This window comes from Peromyscus californicus, unplaced genomic scaffold, assembly GCF_007827085.1.
Source record: "Peromyscus californicus insignis strain IS unplaced genomic scaffold, ASM782708v3 Scaffold_2__1_contigs__length_46816999, whole genome shotgun sequence".
NCBI lineage: Eukaryota > Metazoa > Chordata > Mammalia > Rodentia > Cricetidae > Peromyscus > Peromyscus californicus.
In genome coordinates this window covers 46,117,537-46,139,472 of record NW_026294540.1, presented here as the reverse complement: position 1 = coordinate 46,139,472, position 21,936 = coordinate 46,117,537, and the positions used below count along the sequence as shown (strand labels likewise).

The following is a 21,936-nucleotide window of genomic DNA, read 5'->3' as shown; positions in this document are numbered from 1 at the left end:
TTCTTGGAATTTGTTTTCTTGATGATTGATAAAGTGAGCTAAAATCTTAATGCAGTTAATTTGGATTTTTCTGATAGGTGGTGAAGTTGAATATTTGTTATAGTTTTTAAGTATTTATATTAATTTTGTGTGTATGTGCGCATGAGCTATGTGTATGCAGTACTTTCAGGGGCCAGAAGAGGAAGGCAGATCCCCTGGAATGAGAGTTAAACAGTTATTAGCAGCAGAGTGGGTGATCGGAATCAAACCTTTGTCCACTACAAAAGGAGGAACCGTTTTTAGTTACTGAACCATCTCTCCACTCCCCATTTTTTATTGGACATTTGTATTTCTGTTTTTGAGAATTATCTGCTCATTTTATTAGTCCATTTAAAAATTGAATTTATTTGACAATCTTATACATGTATATAATGCATTCTGATTATTCTTGTTTAAACTCCTTGTTACCTGTCATCTCCCACCCCTACAGATCCCTTTCCCATGTTCATTGTTTTGTTTTGTTTGTTGAGTAGAGAATTTATTCAGGGCTTTCTGAGTGACCATGGGTATAGAGCTATCCATTGGCTCCTGGAGGGCTCACCACAGGTACACAACTGAAGCCAGTTCTCTCAGAATCCACCAGTAGCCCAAAGTTCAGCAAGGACAGGAAGGACCCTATCAGGCCCTCTTCCATTCAAGACTGACTGTTGATAAGCCCAGACTTGACATGACTGGCACAGACAGCCACAGCTGCTGTGACATCACGACTGCAAGGTCATTACCCTCACTGCCCTAGAGGTGAGAGTCTGTCATTATCCAGCCCTGGCTGGCCTGAAACTCATGGACAGCTTGACTGTGCCTCCCAAGTACTGGGATTAAAAGGTGTATACCACTAAAAGCCCATTTTTCTTGATTAGGCTGTTCAATTTCTTGTTATCTAGAGGCTTTTTTTATTTGTTTGTTTTGTTTTCTGTTTTTTCAAGACAGGGTTTCTCTGTATAGTGCTGGCTGTCCTGGAACTCGCTTTGTAGACCAGGCTGGCCGCAAACTCAGAGCTCTGCCTGCCTCTGCCTCTCAAGTGCTGGGATTAAAGGTGTATGACACCACTCCCTGACTCTAGTTTTTGAGTTCTTTATATGTTCTAGATCTTAATCCACTGTTAGATGTACAGTGAGTGTAGGGTAAAAAGGCCAGCCAAGGAAACACACCCTGACTCTGAAACCAGAGCCAAAAACACACACCCTGACCCTGGGACCAGAGACAATTCTCTGGCCCTGAAACTAGAGCCAAAAGGTTAAAAAGGGCCAGTGAAAGAAACACACGCTGACCCTGAAACCAGAACCAAAGAAACACACTATGTCCCTGACCAAAACTCAGTACAAAAACCAATTGATCCCTGAACATGAAACGAACCAATTTCTGAGCACAAAATTCAGCCAATCTCTGAGTTTGTCCAAGCTCAGGGATTGAAATCTGACCATTTCCCACACTGAAAATCTTCACCCTGGAAAAACCCAGCCTCTAAGAAGCCTGTTCAGTTGAGAGCTGATTTTTTCCACCCTGGCAGAGGCAGCCACCTCCTGGATTCTTCCCTCCAAATAAAACGCTTGACTGAGGTTTGGGTGAGACCTTTCACTTGAGCGGGAGCAGAACTGTAACACTTTCTCTGTGGAAACCTTCCCCTAGTGGAGCAGAGCTGTTAGATTCTGGGGGACCTGAGCAGAACTGTAACAGCTTCACTGGGGAAACCCTCCCCTGCTGAGCAGAGTTGTTAGGATGGAAAACCTTTCCCTGGAACAGGGCTGTAAGCGGCTACACTTACAGTGACTTTGTGGTGTTCCTTGCCTCCCGACTGCCAGGATCCCTTGAAGGGCCCCAGCATACTTGCTTAGCCTAACGCCATTTTTGAGCAAGGCCTGAAAAGTAACTAAAGGTCAGAAAAACAACTTGTACCCTGGATAAGAGCCAAGTCAGCAGGCGTGTCGAGCTCGGGGGAAAAACCACGAGCTGTCCTGAGTTTGAACCTGGCCTCATACGAATCGTCCAATCAGAACCCTGTAAACTATGCTTCCTGCTTCTGTACCCGCCCTTCCGCTGCCCAACCCTATAAAAACCCTCCACTCCAGCCCGTCGGCGCGCCAGTCTCTTCAGCCTCTGGAGGGACTGTATCGCCCCGGGTACCCGTGTTCCTGAATAAAGCCTCTTGCTGTTTGCATCTGACTTGTGGTCTCGGTGTGATCTCTGGGCGAGGGTCTCTCCAGAGGGAAGACTCCAGACGGGGGTCTTTCACCCTTTCCATCTAAGCGTCAATGTTTACAGTGAGTGAAAGTTTTCTCCTATTCTGTAACTGTCTTTTCACTTCTTTTATTCTACAAGAGCTCTGCAATTTCACGATGTCTCTTTTGTCAACTGTTTTCCTGAGCAACTGGAGTCCTATTCTTGAAGTCCTTCCCATGCCTACCTATATCCTGAAGTGTGTTGTCTGCTTTCCCTCGAACACATTTGGAATTTATGTACTGTCTTACACTAAAATCTTTGATCCACTGGGCAGAAGCTAACTTGTTCTTATTCCTGCTGAGGACCGGGTTCAATTCCCACCATCCACATGACTATTTGTAACTGCGGTTTCAGGGGATCCAATGCCCTCTTCTGACCTCTGTGGGCACCAGGAGTGCATGTGTGATACATTCATACACACAGGCAAAACACTCATACACACAAATAGAATAACTATTTTTAAAAAATCTCTGGACTATGTAGTGTTGATTTTTGTACAGAAAGACTTTCATTTTTCTACGTGAGGTCATCCAGTTTTCCAAGCATTATTTGTTGAAAATGTCTTTTCTCCAATATAAGCTTTTTGGTGTCTTTGAGAAAATCAGGTGCCTGTAGCTGTGTAGATTTACATTTATGGTCTCTTAAAATTATTAGATTTATTTTATTTGTTTCGAGACGAGGTTTCTCTGTGTAGTTTTGGTGCCTGTCTTGGATCTCGCTCTGTAGACCAGGCTGGCCTCAAACTCACAGAGATCTGCCTGGCTCTGCCTCCCTAGTGCTGGGATTAAAGGCATGCACCACCACTGCCTGGCTTAGATTTATTTTTTGTGTGTGGAAGTTTGAATGTATTTGGCCCCCCTAATCTCATAGGGAGTGGTACTATTAGGAGGTGTGGCTTGTTGGATGGGTGTGGCCTTGTTAGAGGAAGTATGTCACTGTGGGGGTGGGCTTTGAGGTTTCCTATGCTCAGGATACTGCCCAGTGTGTCAGTCGACTTCCTGTTGCCTACAAGATGTAGTACTCTCAGCTCCAGCACTACATCTGCCTGCACTCTGCCCTGCTCCCCTTCATGATCATAATGGACTAAACCTCTGAAACGGTAAGCAAGCCACCCTCAATGAAATGTTTTCTTTATAAGAGTTGCTGTGCTCATGATGTCTTTGCAGCAGCAGTAAACCTAACTAAGACAGTGTGTATGTGTGTGGGCAGGCACTATAACACGTGTGGAATTGGTTCTCTTCTTCCACCATGTGGGTCCCAAAGATCAAACTTGGGTCATTAGGCTTGATAGCAAGTGCCTTTACCTACTGAGCCATCTCACTGGGCCCCAAGTCCTCTTTTCTATTCCATTGATCTGTGTGTCTTGTGTTTGTGCCAATACTGTGTTGTTTTTGTTACTAGGATTCACAGCTTGAAATCAGGTATGGTGATAACTCTAGCATTATTCCTTTTGCTTGGGTGTCAGCTCTCTGTTTTGCTTTCATATGCATTTTAATACTGTTTAAAATATTTTTTTTGTGAAGAATATCTTTGGCATTTTAATGAGACTTGCATTGAATCTGTAGATTGTTTGGGTAGTATAGCTGTTTTCACAGGATTAGTTTTATAGAGCCATGATATTGGAAGGCATGAGATCTGTCTGCTATGGTTTCTTTCTTCACTGTTTTAGAATTCATTATAGAAGAATTTCATTTCCTTGATTAGATTTATTCCAAGGTATTGTTTCATTTTTTTGAGCCAGTTGTGAATGGTTTATTTTCCAGATTTATTTATTTATCAGCATGGATTTTATTGCCATAAAGAAGAGAAACTAATTTTGTATGTTAACTTTGTATTCTGCCATGTTGTAGAACATGATCATTCCAAGAGTTTTCTTATGGAGTCTTTAGGGTCCTTTATGTGTAGAATCATAAACAAAGATCCCCCATCTAGTGTAATTTGGCCATGGGTTTGCCTTGCTATGTTAAAATATATTTCAGGAGATGCTGCTTAGCTTCTTCCTGTGGACTCTTTCAGCTTTTCCTTCTAGCCCATCTCCATTGCTTTGTGTCAGCTACTGACCCCTAGAAACACTTTCTACCAGGGACCCTCCTGTGGCTACACAGGGCTGGAACTCGGGTGGAGGGTTTTCACTATCCTTCCTGTCCTCTATGATCTCTCCAGTTTCATCCTCATCCCTGATTGCAGCTGCCACCCTCTCACCCCAACTCCAGCCACAGAAAACTCCACTCCTTAGAACAGGACCAGGTCCCCAGAACTTTCATCCCTGTCTCTCCAGGCTTATTCTTTGTCCTACTACAGCCTACTTTCAGGAGCCCCTCCTCCCACCACACCTCCACTACCTGGGAAGTGTGCCTCTTGGTGTAGACTGGATCCCCCTAGCTCTTTCCTGCAGCACCTCTCAGCCTTTTCTCCTAGTCCATCTCTATTCTTCTCTGCCGCCCACCAAAGTGCAGAAGCATTCTTTATATGAAGGATTCCACAGCTACCACACTTACCTAAGATCCTGAAAGGGCAACAGTAACCAAAGAATGGAACACCTACCCAGCAAAGATAAGACCAGACTTTAACAATTAGAAACACCTCAGTCATCATAACTCCAGATGCCTAGACCTCAACACAAAACACAAAACATGAATAGCCAAGACAATATACCTCCACCAGAACACAATAACCTTACTAAAGTAGACCCCAATAAATTCAATATAGCTGAAGCACAAGGCAAAGACTACAAACTCGCAATTTAGAATACGTTCAAGGACCTTAAAGAGGATGTGAATAAATCCTTTCATGAAGGCTGTGAAAACAAAAAAAGAAATAGTTGAATGAAATAATAGAAACAATTCGTAACATGAAAATTAGCAACAAGAAGAATCACTAAAGAAAACCCAAACAAATAAAACTGGAAATGAAAAATTTAGGATGACAAACAAAAAACGTCATAGCCTCACCAACAGATTATAAGACATGGAAGAGAGAATGTCCAGTGTTGAAGACAAGGCATAATGTTCTCAATAAAAGAAAATGTTAAATATGAAAAAAATCCAGGCACTAAACATCCAGGAAAGCTGGGACATACTGAAAAGACCAAATCTAAGAATAATAAAAATAGAGGAAGGATAACATACCCTGGTCAAAGGCAATGAAAATATTTTCAACAAAACTGTAGACTAAAATGTCCCCAACCTAAAGAAGGGGAAGGTACAAGAAGCACATGGAACACCAACAGACAGGACCAGAAAAGAAAGTCCCCTTGGCACACAATAATCCAAACATAAAACATAACAAAGGAGGGATTTTTTTTTTTTTTGGTTTTTCGAGACAGGGTTTCTCTGTGTAGCTTTGCGCCTTTCCTGGAACTCGCTTTGGAGACCAGGCTGGCCTCGAACTCACAGAGATCCGCCTGGCTCTGCCTCCCGAGTGCTGGGATTAAAGGCGTGCGCCACCACCGCCCGGCACAAAGGAGGGATATTAAAAGCTGCAAAGGAGGGGCTGGAGAAATGGCTCAGAGGTTAAGAACACTGGCTGCTCTTCCAGAGGTCCTGAGTTCAATTCCCAGCAACCACATGGTGGCTCACAACCATCTGTAACGATCTGGTGCCCTATTCTGGATGTAGGCAGAACACTGTATACATAATAAATAAATCTAAAAAAAAAGCTGCAAAGGAAAAAGACCAAATAACATACAGGCAGACCTATTAAAATAATACCTGACTTTTCAACGGAGAGATGTTAAACTCTAGGAGACCACAGATGCCAGGCCAGACTAACATACCCAGCAAAAATACCAATCACAATATGTGGATAAAGAAAAACATTCCATAATAAAAAACATATTTAAGTAAGAGCTAGCTCTACAGAAGGTACTAGAAGGAAAACTTCAGTCTAAAATTTCAGTTAACCACATCCAAGAAGAGACAAGGAGTAAATAATCCCAGAACAGCAAACCAAACACCATAACAACAAAATATCAGGAATCAATAAACACTGTTCATTGATAATTCTCAGTATTTATGGCCCCAATTATATAATAAAAAGGCAAACTAACAGACTAAATTAGAAAACAGGATCCATCTTTCAGATGCATCCAAGAAACACATTTTTACCATCAAGGATAGATATTGCCTCAGGTAAAAGGATGGAAAAAGATACTCTAAGCAAATGGACTCAAAAAGCAAGCTGGTGCAGTTATTATCTGACAAAATAAACTTCAAATCAAAACTAACCATAAGAGATAGGGAAGGACTACATACTCATCAAAGGAAAGATCCACTAAGCCGATACTGAAATTCTAAACATTTGTGCACCAAGCACAAGAGCACCCAAGTTCACAAAGAAACACTACTACAGCTAAAAGCACATATTGACCCTCACACGGTGAGAGTCAACAACTTCAGTACCCCACTCTTACCAGTAAATAGGTCATCCAGACAAAAACTAAACAGGGAAGTGCTGGAACTAAATGACATCATAAATCAAATGGACATAGTAAGTATTTATAGAACATTTCCACCCAAACACTAAAGAATATACCTTCTTCTCAGCACCTCATGGAACTTTCTCCAAAACTGACCACATACTTGGAAACAAAAGTAAGTCTCAACAGATACAAGACAATTGAAATAACACCCTGTGTCCTATCGGACCACCATGGATTAAAGCTGAATGTCAATAACAGAAACAGTGGAAAGCTCACAAAATCACAGAAACTGAACAACTCCCTACTGAATGAAAAATGAGTCAAGACAGAAATAGAGGAAATTAAAGGCTTTATAATTGAATGAAAAAGAAAATACTACATACTCAAACCTATTAGACACAATGAAAGCAATTCTAAGAGGCAAGTTCATAGCACTAAATGCCTATATTTAAAAAATGGAGAGATCTCATACTAGTAATTTAATAGCACACCTAAAAGCTTTAGGAAAACAAGAAAAAACAATACTTCCCCAAATTAGATGGCAAGAAATAAACTCAGAGCTGAAATCAATAGAAGCAACAACAAAAATAATACAAAGAATCAATAAAATGAAGAGTTGGTTCTTTGAGAAAATCAAGATGATTTACAAATCCTTAGCCAAATTAACTAAATAACAGAATATCCAAATTAATAAAATTAGAGATGAACATAATTAATAAAATTAGAGGAGACATAACAAAAGAAACAGGAAATCAGGGAATCATGAGGACATACTTTAAAAAAACCTGTACTCCGCCAAACTGGAAAACCGAAAAGAAATGGATGACTTTCTTGATATATATGACTTAAAAAATTAAATCAAGATCAGATAAGCAATTTAGATAGACCTATAATCCCCAGTGAAATAGAAGCAGTAATTAAAAGCTTTCCAACCAAAATAAGCTCAGGGTCAGATGGTTTTAGCACAGAATTTTACCAGACCTTCAAAGAAGAATTAACACCAATACTCCTCAAATTATTCTGCAAAATAAGAACTGAAGGAACATTTCCTAATTTTTTTATGAGGCCACAGCTACCCTGATACCTAAGCTACATAATGACCCAACAAAGAAAGAGAATTATAGACTAATTTCCATTATGAACATTCTTAAATTCTTGAAATACTTGCGAACCAAATCCAAGAACACATTAAAAACATCACTTGCCATGATCAAGTTGGCTTCATCCCAGAGATACAGGTAGGGTTCAACATATATTAATTGATAAACAATCCATCACATAAATAGACTATAAGAAGAACAACAATATGACAGTCTCACTAAATGCAAAAAAAGCTTTACAAAATCCAGCATCCTTTCTTGACAAAATTCTTAGAGAGACTAGAGGAGAGACTAGGAATATTAATCTTCTCATATAGTTGTTCCATTGTCAGACTGCCTAAAATTGCAAACAAAGCCCAATTTTCTTCCAATATACACATAAAACCCATTTTTTTTAAATGTGGAAAAAAACCTCTTTTAAATAGTTTCCTTTAAAATATCTGATTTGTTAAGTGACTTACCAAGTCTGCATAGAACAGTAGAAATCTGAAGGAATTTCAAAACAGCCACCTAGTATCTGAGGTGTGAATCCAGAGAGAGAGAGAGAGAGAGAGAGAGAGAGAGAGAGAGAGAGAGAGAGAGAGAGAAAGCAAGAAAGCGTAGCCACAAGTTCTGGCTAAGAGCTTGAATCCAGCCATGTGTTCCCGCTTGAGTCGAGTTAAGGCTTGGCTCTGACTTCCTTAAGCTCTGACCACATGCATTGGCTTTACAGGCAGGGGCCCTGTTCGGCAGGGCAGGCCTGAGTTGTTTGTAGCACCGGCTTTAAGCAAGTAGCTCCAGCTGCGTGCAACTGCTTGGGGCTACAGTCAGTCTGGCCTGAGGCCAAGCTGACCTGGGCCCGAGCTAGGGAGCTGGGCTACTCAGGCCAGAAACCGGACCTGCCGCCAAGCCAAGCCAAGCCAAGCGGTTTTTAATCGATTCTTGTCACGTTGGACGCCAAATGTAGATGTAACTGACTGTCTTATTAAATAAGAAACACAGAACCAATGCAAAGAAGAAAACCAAGAGATCAGAGCTAAGAGCCTTACCCGCCTGCTGCAGCTAGCCTCTTCAGTCAAGAGACCTCTCTGAAAGAGACCTACTTCCTGTCTGTTTGTCTTTATATAGACTTTCTGTTCTGCCTTCTCATTGGTTGTAAACCCAACCACATGACTGCCTCATCACTGCCTGTCTGTACAGACCTCCAGGTCTTCTATGGTTGGTTGGTATTGAGATTAAAGGCATGTGTCTCCAATGCTGGCTGTATCCTTGAACACACAGAGATCTACCTAGCTCTGCCTACCAAGTGTTGGGATTAAAGGCGTGCGCCACCAACTCCCAAATTTTGCTATGGCTCTAATAGCTCTGACTCCCAGGCAACTTTATTTAATAACATACAATTAAAATCACATTTCAGTACAAATAAAATATAACCATAACATGGCATTGGAACGAGAGTAGAAACCATAGGCATTTGGGCAACTTCTTCATGTAACTTGCCTTCAGGACCTGCTCAGGACCAAACACATAAATGCTACAGTGGTATGTTACTTGTACTGAAATGTGATTTTAATTGTATGTTAATAAATAAAGTTGCCCGGGGGTCAGAGCTATTAGAGCCATAGCAAGAGCATGGTGGTCGTGGCGCACGCCTTTAATCCCAGTACTTGGTAGACAGAGCTAGGTAGATCTCTGTGTGTAAAAAGATACAGCCAGCATTGGAGACACATGCCTTTAATCTCAATACCAACCATAGAAGACCTGGAAGTCTCTACAGACAGGCAGTGTCGAGGGCAGTCATGTGTTTGTGTTTACAACCAATGAGAAGGCAGAACAGAAAGGCTATAAAGACAACACACAGGAAGTAGCCCCTTTTCAGAGAGCTCTCTTGGCTGAAGGGGATCGCTGAAGCAGGAAGGGTGAGGCTCTTAGCTCTGACCTCTTGGCTTTCTTCTCTGAATCGGCTCTGTGTTTCTTATTTAATAAGACGGTTGGTTACATCTACATTTGGCGTCCAACGTGACAAGAATCCATTAAAATCCGCTTAACTTGGCTTGGCAGCAGGTCCGGTTTCCCGCCTGGGCGGCCGGCAGGTTCAGTTTCCCGCCTGGGCGGCCAGCTCCCTAGTCCGGGCCCAGGTCGGCTTGGCCTCAGGCCGGACTAACCTTGAGCTACTTGCTTAAAGCCGGTGCTACAAACAACTCAGGCCTGCCCTGCCGAACAGGGCCCCTGCCTGTAAGCCAATGCACGTGGTTGGAGCTTAAGGAAGCCAGAGCCAAGCTTGACTAGGCTCAAGCGGGAACACGTGGCTGGATTCAAGCTCTTAGGCAGAACTTGTGGCTGCGCTTGCTCTCTCTCTCTCTCTCTCTCTCTCTCTCTCTCTCTCTCTCTCTCTCTCTCTCTGGATTCACACCTCGGACACTAGGTGGCTGTTTTGAAATTCCCTCAGATTTCTACTGTTCTACGCAGACTTGGTAAGTCACTTAACATATCAGATTTTTTTTTTTTTTTTTTTTTTTTTTTGGTTTTTCGAGACAGGGTTTCTCTGTGTAGCTTTGCGCCTTTCCTGGAACTCGCTTTGGAGACCAGGCTGGCCTCGAACTCAAAGAGATCCGCCTGGCTCTGCCTCCCGAGTGCTGGGATTAAAGGCGTGCGCCACCACCACCCGGCTACATATCAGATATTTTAAAGGAAACTATTTAAAAGAGAAATTTTTTCCACATTAAAAAAAATGGGGTTTCTGTGTACATTGGAAGAAAATTGGGCTTTGTTTGCAATTTTAGGCAGTCTGACAATGGAACAACTATATGAGAAGTTGATCGAATTATGCAGTTTATTACTATGCTTATCCTCATTTTACTATTTAAAAAGATAGTCAATTTAAGTGCCAGGATGACAGCTTTAGAAAAACTTGTTAAACCTGTAAAAATTCAGACAGAAGAAATTAACAGTGAAGTTGCTTCAAGATTGGATCATAAGGTTACAGAAAGAAAGCCTGTTTTCACACAGTCACCCTTAATTTGTCCAGTAACCGTACAGCAGTTGCCTAATCAAATGACTACACAAAATATTTGGGCTCCAATTGAAATGTTAGATTTATGAAGGTTTAAGGAGGCAATAGTATCTTATGGCATGCATTCCCCATATCTAAAGCAAATGTTAAACTCTTGGTCAACATATAATAGGATTGTACCACAGGACTGGCGGGAGCTGGCACAAGCTGTTCTTGAACCCAGTCAAAGGCTTCAGTGGCTAACTTGGTTCAAGGATGAAGCTAAAAACATAGAAAAACAATGGAGGGATAAAGGAATACAAGTCTGCCAGGATCAGCTTATTGGAGAAGGTCAATATGCTTCAGCACAAACACAATGTTTATATGATGTCCAAACCCTAATTTTATGTCGAACAGCAGCCTTGAATGCATGGGACAGAGTTGAGGAACCAGGAAAAAAAACTGAGTCATTTACAAAGGTTATACAAGGCCCAAAAGAATCTTTCACAGATTTTTTACAAAGACTGGCTTCAGCAGTAAAGAGAATGGTCCCGGATTCAGAAGCTAGTAAGATAATAATTGAATCTTTGGCCTTTGAGAATGTGAATGCAGCATGTAAAACAATAATCAGGCTGTTAAAGGCAAGATCTGCACCTTGGAAGATTGGATTAGAGACATGGTTAATGTTGAAGTTCATGAGCATGATGATATGTGGGTAGGAGAAGCAATTTCAAAAGGTTTGAGGAATGTTAGATGTTTTGGATGTGGAAAGCAAGGACATTTGAAAAGGGACTGTAAACAGGTCATTCCTAGAAACAATGTTTCTTCAAGGAACAATGGCAACAGAATGCCCCTTCCTTCTGGAGTATGCAGAAGGTGTGGGAAGGGAAAACACTGTGTAGATCAACAAGGGACAGACAGGGTAATCCTTTGCCTCAGTCTTTGGGAAACTCCCAGAGGGGCCTCATGCAGGCCCCAATAGCAAATCCAGTTCAAACCTTTCCTGCAGTCGTAGAGGAAACCCCTACTCAGAGCAATTAAATAACCAAATGCCTATTGGAATAAATCATGCTGGTCAGGATGATGAAACAGAGAGAATAGAAAATTCAGGAGAAAACATAAAGAAAATTTTTCCCTGAACTTTGGCATTACACACAGACTGGATAATGAAGGATATAGTTACCTTTCCTAGAATTTGACAATTAACCTAAAATTTTTCTTTCAGGATAAAGATAACTTCGCCCATACCCAGCAGGAAGCAATTTTAAGAATACGACGCCCACATTCCCAAAGAGGTGGTGTGGGGCAGGTGGTTTTTTGGTCTTTTTAATGAGTTTTGGGTCTGGGATAACTTTCATTGTTTAAGGGGGTTGGTTACAAGTTGTTGTCAAGGGTTAGGAAAAAGGTTAAGCAAAAATATTAGATTTAATGTTCTTGTTTAAAAAAAAAGAGAGAAAGAAAGAAAAGAAAAGAAGAAAAAGACAATTACTAGTTTTAAATACTTTACATTGGATTGGATTGTTTTATATTGTATACAAATTATATATATTGAAATTGATATTGTTAGAAAATGCTATATGTATATTTCTAATTGTACTTATACCGTTCATTTAACAATGCAATTTTCTGATCCTTGAATGTTATTATTACCAACTATTAGGATATAAAGAAATGAAAGTTAGTAGTTAGACATTACAATACAACTTGTAGTTATATTAGATATGTTTTAAAAATTGAGCAGATATATTTTAGACAGATCATCTTCAAACCCTTCAGAGATCTACAGAATATGGCATTTAAAATGTTTTAATAACTTAGAAAATTTTTCTTTTTTGAGACATGTCGGCTCCTGGCAGTACCAATCTACTTCAGAGAAAATATGGGCATTGAAGAAGCTGCATATGGAGTTAACTTTCATTGTGGCAAAAGTTAGCCACTGGACAACAAAGTATCCTCGAATCAACTGCTGACAAAATGGACAGACAAGACATGAAACAAAAAACTACTGATTCTTGCCAAAACAAGTGTGGTTATGGCTTTATCAAAAGGCATCTTCTGAGGCCAGAACAATATGGCACCATCCCTGAAATGGCCTTCACAATTCGGAAAAGGTACAGTGCCCTTTTCTTCGAAGGCTGCTGAACAGGCAGTGGGCCGATGGCTTCTGATGTGCAATGGAACAGCAGCTGAAACAGTTATTCTTGAAGAGTAACTAAGCTCACGCCTCTCAATAGTAGACTGGCATTTGATAGAGGGATGTGGAGAACGGGATGCTGAGATGAAGCCATATATACACAGCCAAGAAGAACGGACAGCTGAATTCAAAAAACATCAACAATTTTCAGAGTTTAAAATCCTGAATCATGACATGACACTAGTGGAATTCAGGTGTTTCTGGTACATGGACTGCTCTCACCCAATGTGAGGTTGAACTGTTGACCTTGTGTACATCCTACTTTACAAATGAGTCTGTCAGATACGCTAAGCCTATAGGCTGAAGATGATGCCCCAGCACTGCGGAGAAACTTCAGGTGACTGTCCAGGCAACTGACTGTTTCTGTCAACTCACAAATTTTTTGGAAGTTTCTTGCATGTACTTCCTGTTTTTATTTTTGTTAGCTAATATTATTTCCTTCTTGGGTCTCTGAGGGAGTTGAAGATTAGTTAGTTATAGTTGAAGATTAGTCAGTTATAGTTGAAGGTTAGTTAGTTATAGTTGAAGACTAGTTAGGATAGAAAGTGAATTAGGTACATTTTGGACTTACCAAAATAGGATAGATAATGAAATTATTTTCTCTGAATTTGTCAAATACAAATGGACTAGACATTGTTTAGATATTCATTACTTGTATATATTGTATATAGTTATTGTACTTTTGTATATAGTTTTTCTTTTGTTAGTTATAGCCTTTTTCTTTTTTTCTTTTTATTAAAATAGAAAAGGGGAAATATGGTGGTATTTTACTTGTACTGAAATGTGATTTTAATTGTATGTTAATAAATAAAGTTGCCCGGGGGTCAGAGCTATTAGAGCCAAAAATGCCATTTCCATTTGATAGTAGACTGCTGCTGTGCATGCCCTACTTTATGATTTGGTGATCAGATAACACCCAGCTCATGATAGGCAGCTCAGGTTGCATGGTAACTTGGTGGCCCATTGCCAAATATTCAGTTTCTGCTAGGGCCCAATAGCAAGCCAAGAGCTGTTTTTTTCAAAGGAAGAATAGTTGTCTGAAGATGATGGTAGAGTCTGGGTCCAAATTCCCAGAGGTCTCATCTGTGATTCACCTATGGGGGCCTGCCAAAGGCTCTAAACAGCATCCCTACCTGCCACTGCCACCTCAAGTACCATCGGGTCTGCTGGGTCATGTGGTCCAACTGGCAGAGCAGCCTGCCCAGCAGCCTGGACCTGCTGAAGAGCCTCCTCCTGTCCCAGGCCCCACCCAAAGCTAGAAGCTTTCCGAGTCACTTGGTATCTGGGCTGAAGTAACCACACTCAAGTGAGGAATGTACTGTTTCCAGAATACAAGTGCTGTGGGATGTCCTGCATGCTGTGAATATATGTTGCTATGTTTGATTGATAAATAAAACACTGATTGGCCAGTAGCCAGGCAGGAAGTATAGGATAGGCAGGACAAGCAGAGAGAAGAGAGGCTGGGAGGTGGAAGCCGGGGGTGGGGGGGGGTGGGGAGATACCAGCCTGCCATCCAGGGAGCAGCATGTAAAGGCAGCAGGTTAAAGCCACAGAACATGTGGTGACATATAGATTAACAGAAACGGGTTAATTTAAGATAGAAGAACTAGATAATAAGAAGGCTGCCATGGCCATACAGTTTGTAAGCAATATAAGTCTCTGTGTGTTTACTTGGTTGGGTCTGAGCAGCTGCGGGACTGGTGGGTGAGAGAGATTTGTCCTGAACGTGGGCCAGGCAGGACTGGAGAAAACTTCAGCTACATACAAGTAGGATTTCTATTGCTTCAGTGAAACATCATGAGCAAAAGGAAGTTGGGGAGGAAAGCGTTTATTTGGCTTACACTTCCACATTGTAGTTCATCATTGAAGGAAGTTAGGATAGAAAGTCAAACAGGGCAGGGACCTGGAGGCAGGAGCTGATGTGGAGGCCATGGAGGGTGCTGTTTCAGCTTGCTGTTGAACCACTTCTGTTACCAACGTATCTGTATTAGTCAGGGTTCTTTAGAGAACAAGAACTTAATAGAACGAATCTCTCTCTGTGTTTCTCTGAATGTCTGTCTGTCTGTCTCTCTCTCTCTCTCTCTCTCTCTCTCTCTCTCTCTCTCTATATATATATATATATATATATATATATATATATAGTCTCTAAGAATCCAGAAGTTGCTCAGTCCATGAGGCTGGATGTCTCAGCTGGTCTTCAGTAGACACTGGAATCCCAAAGAAGTAGGCTCTAATGTCCGTAAAGGGATGAATTTGTTAGTAAGGCAAGAGTAAGCAGGCAAATAGCAAAAGCTTCCTTCTTCCATGTTTTTATATAGGCTTCCAGAGGAAAGTATGGGCCAGATCAAAGGGGAGTGTCTTCCTACCTCAAAGATCTGGACTAGAGCGGATTCACCCACTTCAAACCAAGAAAAAACTCTCACAGGTGTTCTCTCCGTTTCTGGATTGTAGTTCATTCCAGATGCAGTCAAGTTGGCAACCAAGAATAGCCATCACCATCTCTGAGAGTGTTTTCAGAGAAGTTTAACTGAAGAGGGAGGGCCTGTTCTCAAGGTGGGTAGCACCATCTGAAGGGCTGGACTGCAGCCCTGAATAAAACTGCCAGAAAGGAGAAAGCAAGCTGAGTACTAGTGCATCCTTCTCTGTTTCCCAACTCCAAATGCAAAGGGACCGGCTACTGTGCGTTCTTGATACCACGGGAGGCGGGGGGGGGGGGGGGGGGGGGGGCTGCATCCCCTAACAACCAGCCAAAACAAATCCTTCATCTGCTTTTGTCACAGTTTGTTACAGCAAGGAGAGGAATAACACAGTGGCTGTCTTAGAGTTTCTCCTGCTGTGATAAATACCATGGCCAAAAGCAGCTTGGGAAGAAAGGGTTTGTTTTAGTTTACACGTCTTAATCACAGTCCATCCTCAAGGTGGGAGGCCCAAAAGCAGCTTGGGAAGAAAGGGTTTGTTTTAGTTTACACGTCTCGATCACAGTCCATCCTCAAGGTGGGAGCCTGGAGGCCAGGAATGAAGTGGAAGCCATGGAGGGACAGTGAATGCTGGCTTGCTCAGCCTCCCTGCTTATATACCCAGGGCCATCTTTCCAGCAGGGGCACAATCCGCAGCAGGCCGGGCCTCCCACATCAGTCACGAGCTTACCTATAGGCAAATCTTATGGAGGCATTTTTAAATCATGGGTCTCTCTTCTCAGATAACTCTAGCTTGTGTCAAGTTGATAAAAATACCAACCAGGGCAAACGACCCTTTGTCAGCCTGACACACAAACATAGTTACGGCTAAACCATACGTTTCCTTTTTTGTTTATCCTCAAGATCTCATATTAATATTAATGTTACAACATAAAATATGTCAGCTTTTAAAATTCCAGTTTTTTAAAAATTCAAGCAACTTTAAAAATTCAGCCTCTTCCCTGGGTGGTGATGGTGGCCCATGCTTTTAATCCCAGCATTTGGAAGGCAGAGGCAGGTGGATCTCTGTGAGTTTAGGGCCAGTCTGGTTTACAGAGCTGTTTCCAGGATAGTCAAAACTACACAGAGAAACCCTGTCTTGAAAAACAAAACAAAACAAAATCCAGCCTCTTTAAGACACCCAAAGTCTCTTTAAAATTGCAAAGTTTGTAGAAAATATCCAAGGACTCTCTAAAGTTGCAGGGTTTTTTTTTGTTTTTTGTTGTTGTTGTTTTTTTTAAGATATCCAAGGTTTCATAACTGTAGGCTTCGGTACAATAAAAAAGTTAAATTCTAACTTCAAAAGAAGCAGCAGCCAGCAAGGTTGGAGGTGCACAGACCATCCAGCAAGTGCAGAGAGGGGAGTGGTCCCTGACCAGGGAGGTTGTTGTCCCAGGGACAGGCACTCTCTTTGGTCCTGAGGACAGTGAGGGAAGCCAGGCATCTCTGAGGAAGTCAGAGGCAGCAGAGCAAACACACAAAGCTTTCCATGATGTCGGGCGCCACCCAGAGGACGGAGGGAGAATTTTCCTCTGAGATGCTAAAAGCTACCCTACGCTTCAAGACACCAGAGGGACACTGAGCCTTTGAAATCAGCAGGGAAAGGAGCCTTCCTGGCTGGGGTGACAGCAGGCTCTGGAGACAACTTTCCTGAGCGATAAGTGCTGTGTGGGGTCTCAAGAGGGACCGAGAGACTCAAGGTGAGGGGAACCGTCCACTAGATGACACTGGTGTGCCTCTTGAGAACATGGAACCTGTTGGGGAGGTGGAGGAAGCACAGGGTGCCAGGCAGAAGGTCCAGCCAAGGCAACGCTGAGGAGGCTGGAAGTGTGGTCTGGGTTTTTACAGCCTATGGCTGAAACCACCTTGAGCTCTGGGTGACTCTGTGTAGCCTGTGGGGAAACCTAGAGGGCGGTCATTTCCCTGACTCCTGACTAGTCCCACAGAGGTTTCTTTTGAGAGCAAAGTATGTGCCAAGCTCCAGAAATATCAGATGATGCCTTTGTGGCATTTTAGACCACCAAGTCTGTGAGTGTTACAGTGGCCGCAAGAAACCTGGAAGAAATGCTTTTAAAATGTATAATGAAATCATAAGACTATCCAGAGGTATTTGGGGGATTGTGAATAAATAATTGTTCATGAATGAATGAAGAGAGACAAATAGAGACATGTGGAGATGGGAGAGATAGACACACCCACAGAGAGAATATGAGAATATGAATGAATATGAATGCACTCAGTAGATGTATAGTACCAACTCAAAAACCTTTTTAAAACTGATAAACCCAGGTGTAGCACTTCATGCCGTTAATCCCAGCATTCAGGAGGCAGAAGCAGGTGGATCTCTGTTGAGTTCAAGGCCAGCCTGGTCTACACAAGTTCAAAGCCACCCAGGAGTACATAATAAGTACATAATACTGTCACAAACAAAAACATTGCTTCACAACCCAAAAAGGTATTGTAGACACTAATATCCTAGTTAATATCAAACATTTCAAAGCTTTACTAATGAAGACAGTGTCCAGGAATAGGTAATACACTGAATGGAACACCAGACCATGTGTGAATTTAATTATTTGTTTGTTCTTTTATTTTAGAGCTGGGGATGGAACTCAGAGACCCACTCATTCTAGGCAAACTGTGTGCCATTGAGCCACACCCCAGAACCATGTGTGTGTGACTGGGAAGAACAACTGAGATCATCCACAGAAGAAGAGGGAAGAGCTGCAGGGGAGGGTGTCTCAGGGACTCTCTGGATCCCGAAGGACTCAGAGCAGGGACACTGGGGATGAACAAGGTGACTGGAACTAGAGCAGAGTGCCCCTGAGTTGCCTGCATGCCCAGGGGAAGCCCAGACCCTCAGTGACCAGGGCAGGGAGCCGAGGGCTGCTCACACACCCAGAAGTTGTTTGCGGTACATCTTCTGTCATTCCATTTATCTTCTGCCAGTTCCACGCAGTCCTCATCCCCTTCGTTATTGGGCTCCCCCTCTTTCCAGAAGCTGCAAACATTACTAGTTATCAGAGGAGCCATCCTGCCCAGATCCCCACCCCATCTACTGCATTGGTACTGGATCTTGGGCTTTCATGGACAAAGTCTGAGGACCAAGCCAATGGACAGGAGTGCAGGGCGGGGCTTATCAAAATGTGGTTCTAACCTTACCTCCATGAGAACCATCCCAGCAAAGTGAAAATGTAGATTCTGGAGAACTGACCTTAGTCTCAAGGGACAGAATGCCCAGGGATGTGGGGTCCTGCATTTGAAATAGCCATGATGCTTTCCAACACCAAAGGCTGTGTTTAGGGGTGGTCTATGTCCTGGCCTGCTGCCTCTGGGCCGTAGATTCTGAGAGTTCACCTGAGTCTGAGCGGGGTGTCATCCACCCACTGCCAGGAACCTTCACGTCTGTGATCGCTGAGGCCAATCCAGGAGCGTTCATTCTTTCTGATGTGCCAGTATTTGAAGAAGAGCTGAATGGAAGTGGGAATCAGGAGGACAGAGTCAGAAGGACACCTCCATCATCCATCCATAACTCACTCTTCCCTGCCTCCCATACAAGCTTTTCTGCTCCCAAGCCTAGTGCTGTTAGTCGAGTTGTGTGGATTAGCTGGTGAATGCATGCCATGGGTGCAGGTCAAAGTACATACGTGTGGAATATGTTCACTTACATCTCAGCTCAGAGGTGTGTCCCAAGAGGATCACATGATGTTTCAAAACTCCTCTGACTCCCTTCACACCTAACCCACCTCTCATGTGTTCCTCCCCTACAGGACCTCCCCACTCCATTGTGCCTCCTCCTAGAGGAAGCCCCCTCTGACTGCATCTCCTCCATGTCCCACAGCCTCCCATCTGGAATCCAATGCGTAGGACAAAGTGGTAGGATTGATGTGGCCCCACTCACCTGCTCTTCAACACTGTTGATAATCACCAGGTGGGCTCCAAGATCCTGGCAGGAGGAGGCCGAGGCTTCCCAGCTGCCCAGAGTCCTGGAGAAGAGGTAGCAGCTTCCCTGGAAGAGCTCCCAGTCCCAGGGACAGGGCCGGCACAGACCAGCTGCAGAGTGAACAGTGCAGTGGGGACACATGAGCTCAGGGCCTGGGTTCTCTTCTCCCCTCTGCCTTGGGCCTTAGAGTTCAGGGCTGGGCTTCTATTTCAGCTACCAACCCAGTGCTCCCAAAACCCGGACCACAATCCCTGTGCTCTATCCTGCCTGCCTTGGTGGAAGCCCAGAAGTCAGATGCCAGCCCCCTCTGATGACCCCTCCGCTCCCTCCTAATTCAGGCCCTGGAGCCTCACCCAGCGAGGCATTGATCTGAGTCAGCTGCTGCTGGATCTGCTCCAAGCTGGAGTGTGCTTGCTCAGGAGGAACAGCAACTACAAGAAGAGGTTTGCAACAATTAAGCACCAACTGTGTTCATGGTGCAGAGCTGGACCCCAAGATCACTGTTGGTGGTCACAGTGACCCCAGGAGCCCATTTCACAGGCCAGGACACTGAGTCTCACACCCTGTTAGTCCCAACACTGCCAGCACACAGGACCTGACACAGGTCCATGGCCTCCCATATCCTGCCACACCCCCAGCATGCCTGTGCCCATGCTTGTCCACTCACACAGCCCCAGAGTCCTCTCCCCCTCAGAGCCCCAGCTGCCCCTCACCCAAGCTGGAGCTCCCCTGCTGATCTGGGGTCTGTCCCTGTGGGTATGCATGAATCCTGGAAACTGCAAGAGAGGAGGAAGGACACACCCACACCCTCTATGAGCACTGATGGTACCTGGCTGTGCCGAGTTCAGCTCCAAGGGGAAGATGGGCCCATTTCAGAGAGGGACACTCAGTTGTCCCTGCTCACTGGTGAAATGAGGACTGTGCAGCTTAGATGTCCCAGCTCTGTTGAATTTGGGGGCTAGGCAAGGGTCATTCCAGAGGAAAAATCTAAAAGGTCAGTTAGTGTTCCATGCTGGAGTTCTTGTTTAACAATCACAAAAATAAAATAGTAAACAAAGTAAAAGAAAAAAAGACAACCCCCCAAAACAAACAAACAAGCAAAACACAAAACCACCTGAAAGGATTCCACATTCCAGTCCCCCTTCCCCAGCCCTGCCCTGACTAACCTTGAACCAGGATGGCCAACATCAGCACAAAGAGGCCCAAAGACATGAGAAGCAGGAGAAGCCAGGGCACCCGGGTCAGACATTCTGAGGGATGGGCAGATGGGAAGAGCTGAGGTCCTGCCCTGCTGTCTTCATTCTGCAGAGGACTCCCGACACCTCTGCCCTGAGTCACCCCAGTACCTGGAATGCTCTTGGAGCTGCAAGTGAGACCCTGAGGGTTGTTCTCAGCAAATCCCTGGCCTCCAAATGTGACCTCCTCCTCTGAATGGGACAGAACACAGCAGCTGACCTCCAAAGCTCGGCCACCTCCTCCCTCACCCCAAGCTGGAGACCATGCACATATCACCCTGGATCCTGGTCCAGCCTCCTGACAGTACCCAGAGGTGCCCAGCCTCACCGTGGTTCTTTGGCTGCTGGGTCTCTGGCTCTCCTGCCATCTTCTGCTTGTCTTGACTCCCCCTCTCCACCTCCTGTCTGCCCTGGGATTTATATAACCCCATGGCCTTCTGGAGCACCCCCTGTGAAGTCCACTCTTCTCTGACTCAGGAGGAAAAAAAGGGAACAGGATGGGGATATCCTCACTCCGGAAAAGTGTGGGGAGAGAGGCATTGCTTGACACAACTAGAAGGTGGGAGCCTGGGCTAGGAGCTGTGCTGTATATTTTGATGTCAATGTCCTTGTTCAAGCCACATCCAGTACTGGCACTTGATTTTCTCAGCTGTGCAATGGAGCAGGGAGGGGTTGGAGATGTAGCTCAGTAGAAAGAGTGCTTGCCTGGCATGCACAAGGCCCTGGGTTCAATCCCCAGCACTGCAGAAACTGGGTGTGGTGGTGTGTAACTCTCATCCCAGAACTTGTGAGGTAGAGACAGAAGGATCAGAATTTCAAGGTTATCATTGGTTGCATAGAAAGTTAGAAATGTTAGAGGCTAAGAGGATGAGGAGAAGTAGAAGATGAAAAGGAGGAGGAAGAATAAGAAAAATTAGTGTTTCTGCTGTGAATTGTCAGGGTGAGGTTTAATCCAGTGCTCAAGTAAAACATCATCCATTCTAATGATGGAGATTTACAGACTCGAGATTTACAGACATTGAGCTAGAGAGCTGGCTTAGTGGGTACAGTGCTTGCTATGCCAGCTGGAGGATCTGAGTTCGAATACCTGGAACCCATGGGGAAAAATCCTGGATGCTATAGCACACATCTGTAACCCTAGCACTCCACAGTGAGGTGGGAGGTAGAGACAGGAGAATCCCTGAAGACTTGCATATCAGCTAGCTTGGGAGTCAGCAGCAGAGATGGAGAAGAGAGCCCGCCTCAAAGAGTGTGGAAGCTGAGGAGTACTCCTGAGGTATTCCTCTGACATCTAGACACTCACCGTGGCACAAAAGTGCCTGCACTCTTATGCGGGTGGGGGGGGGGAGAGGAGAGTGGGG

General features: G+C 43.8%; 1 protein-coding gene across 1 annotated transcript; it reads right to left on the bottom strand.

The window, feature by feature from the left end:
• Positions 1 to 17,995: 17,995 nt before the first annotated feature.
• Positions 17,996 to 21,092, bottom strand: LOC128120663 (CD209 antigen-like protein E). Its single transcript, XM_052754815.1, has 8 exons — positions 20,904 to 21,092; positions 20,687 to 20,767; positions 20,507 to 20,590; positions 20,054 to 20,116; positions 19,694 to 19,771; positions 19,299 to 19,450; positions 18,755 to 18,867; positions 17,996 to 18,398 (listed from the first exon to the last, which is right to left on the bottom strand). Exons 1-8 carry the CDS (start codon positions 21,004 to 21,006, stop codon positions 18,257 to 18,259), a joined length of 816 nt encoding a protein of 271 aa, XP_052610775.1. The 5' UTR covers positions 21,007 to 21,092; the 3' UTR covers positions 17,996 to 18,256.
• Between the last annotated feature and the right edge of the window lie 844 nt (positions 21,093 to 21,936).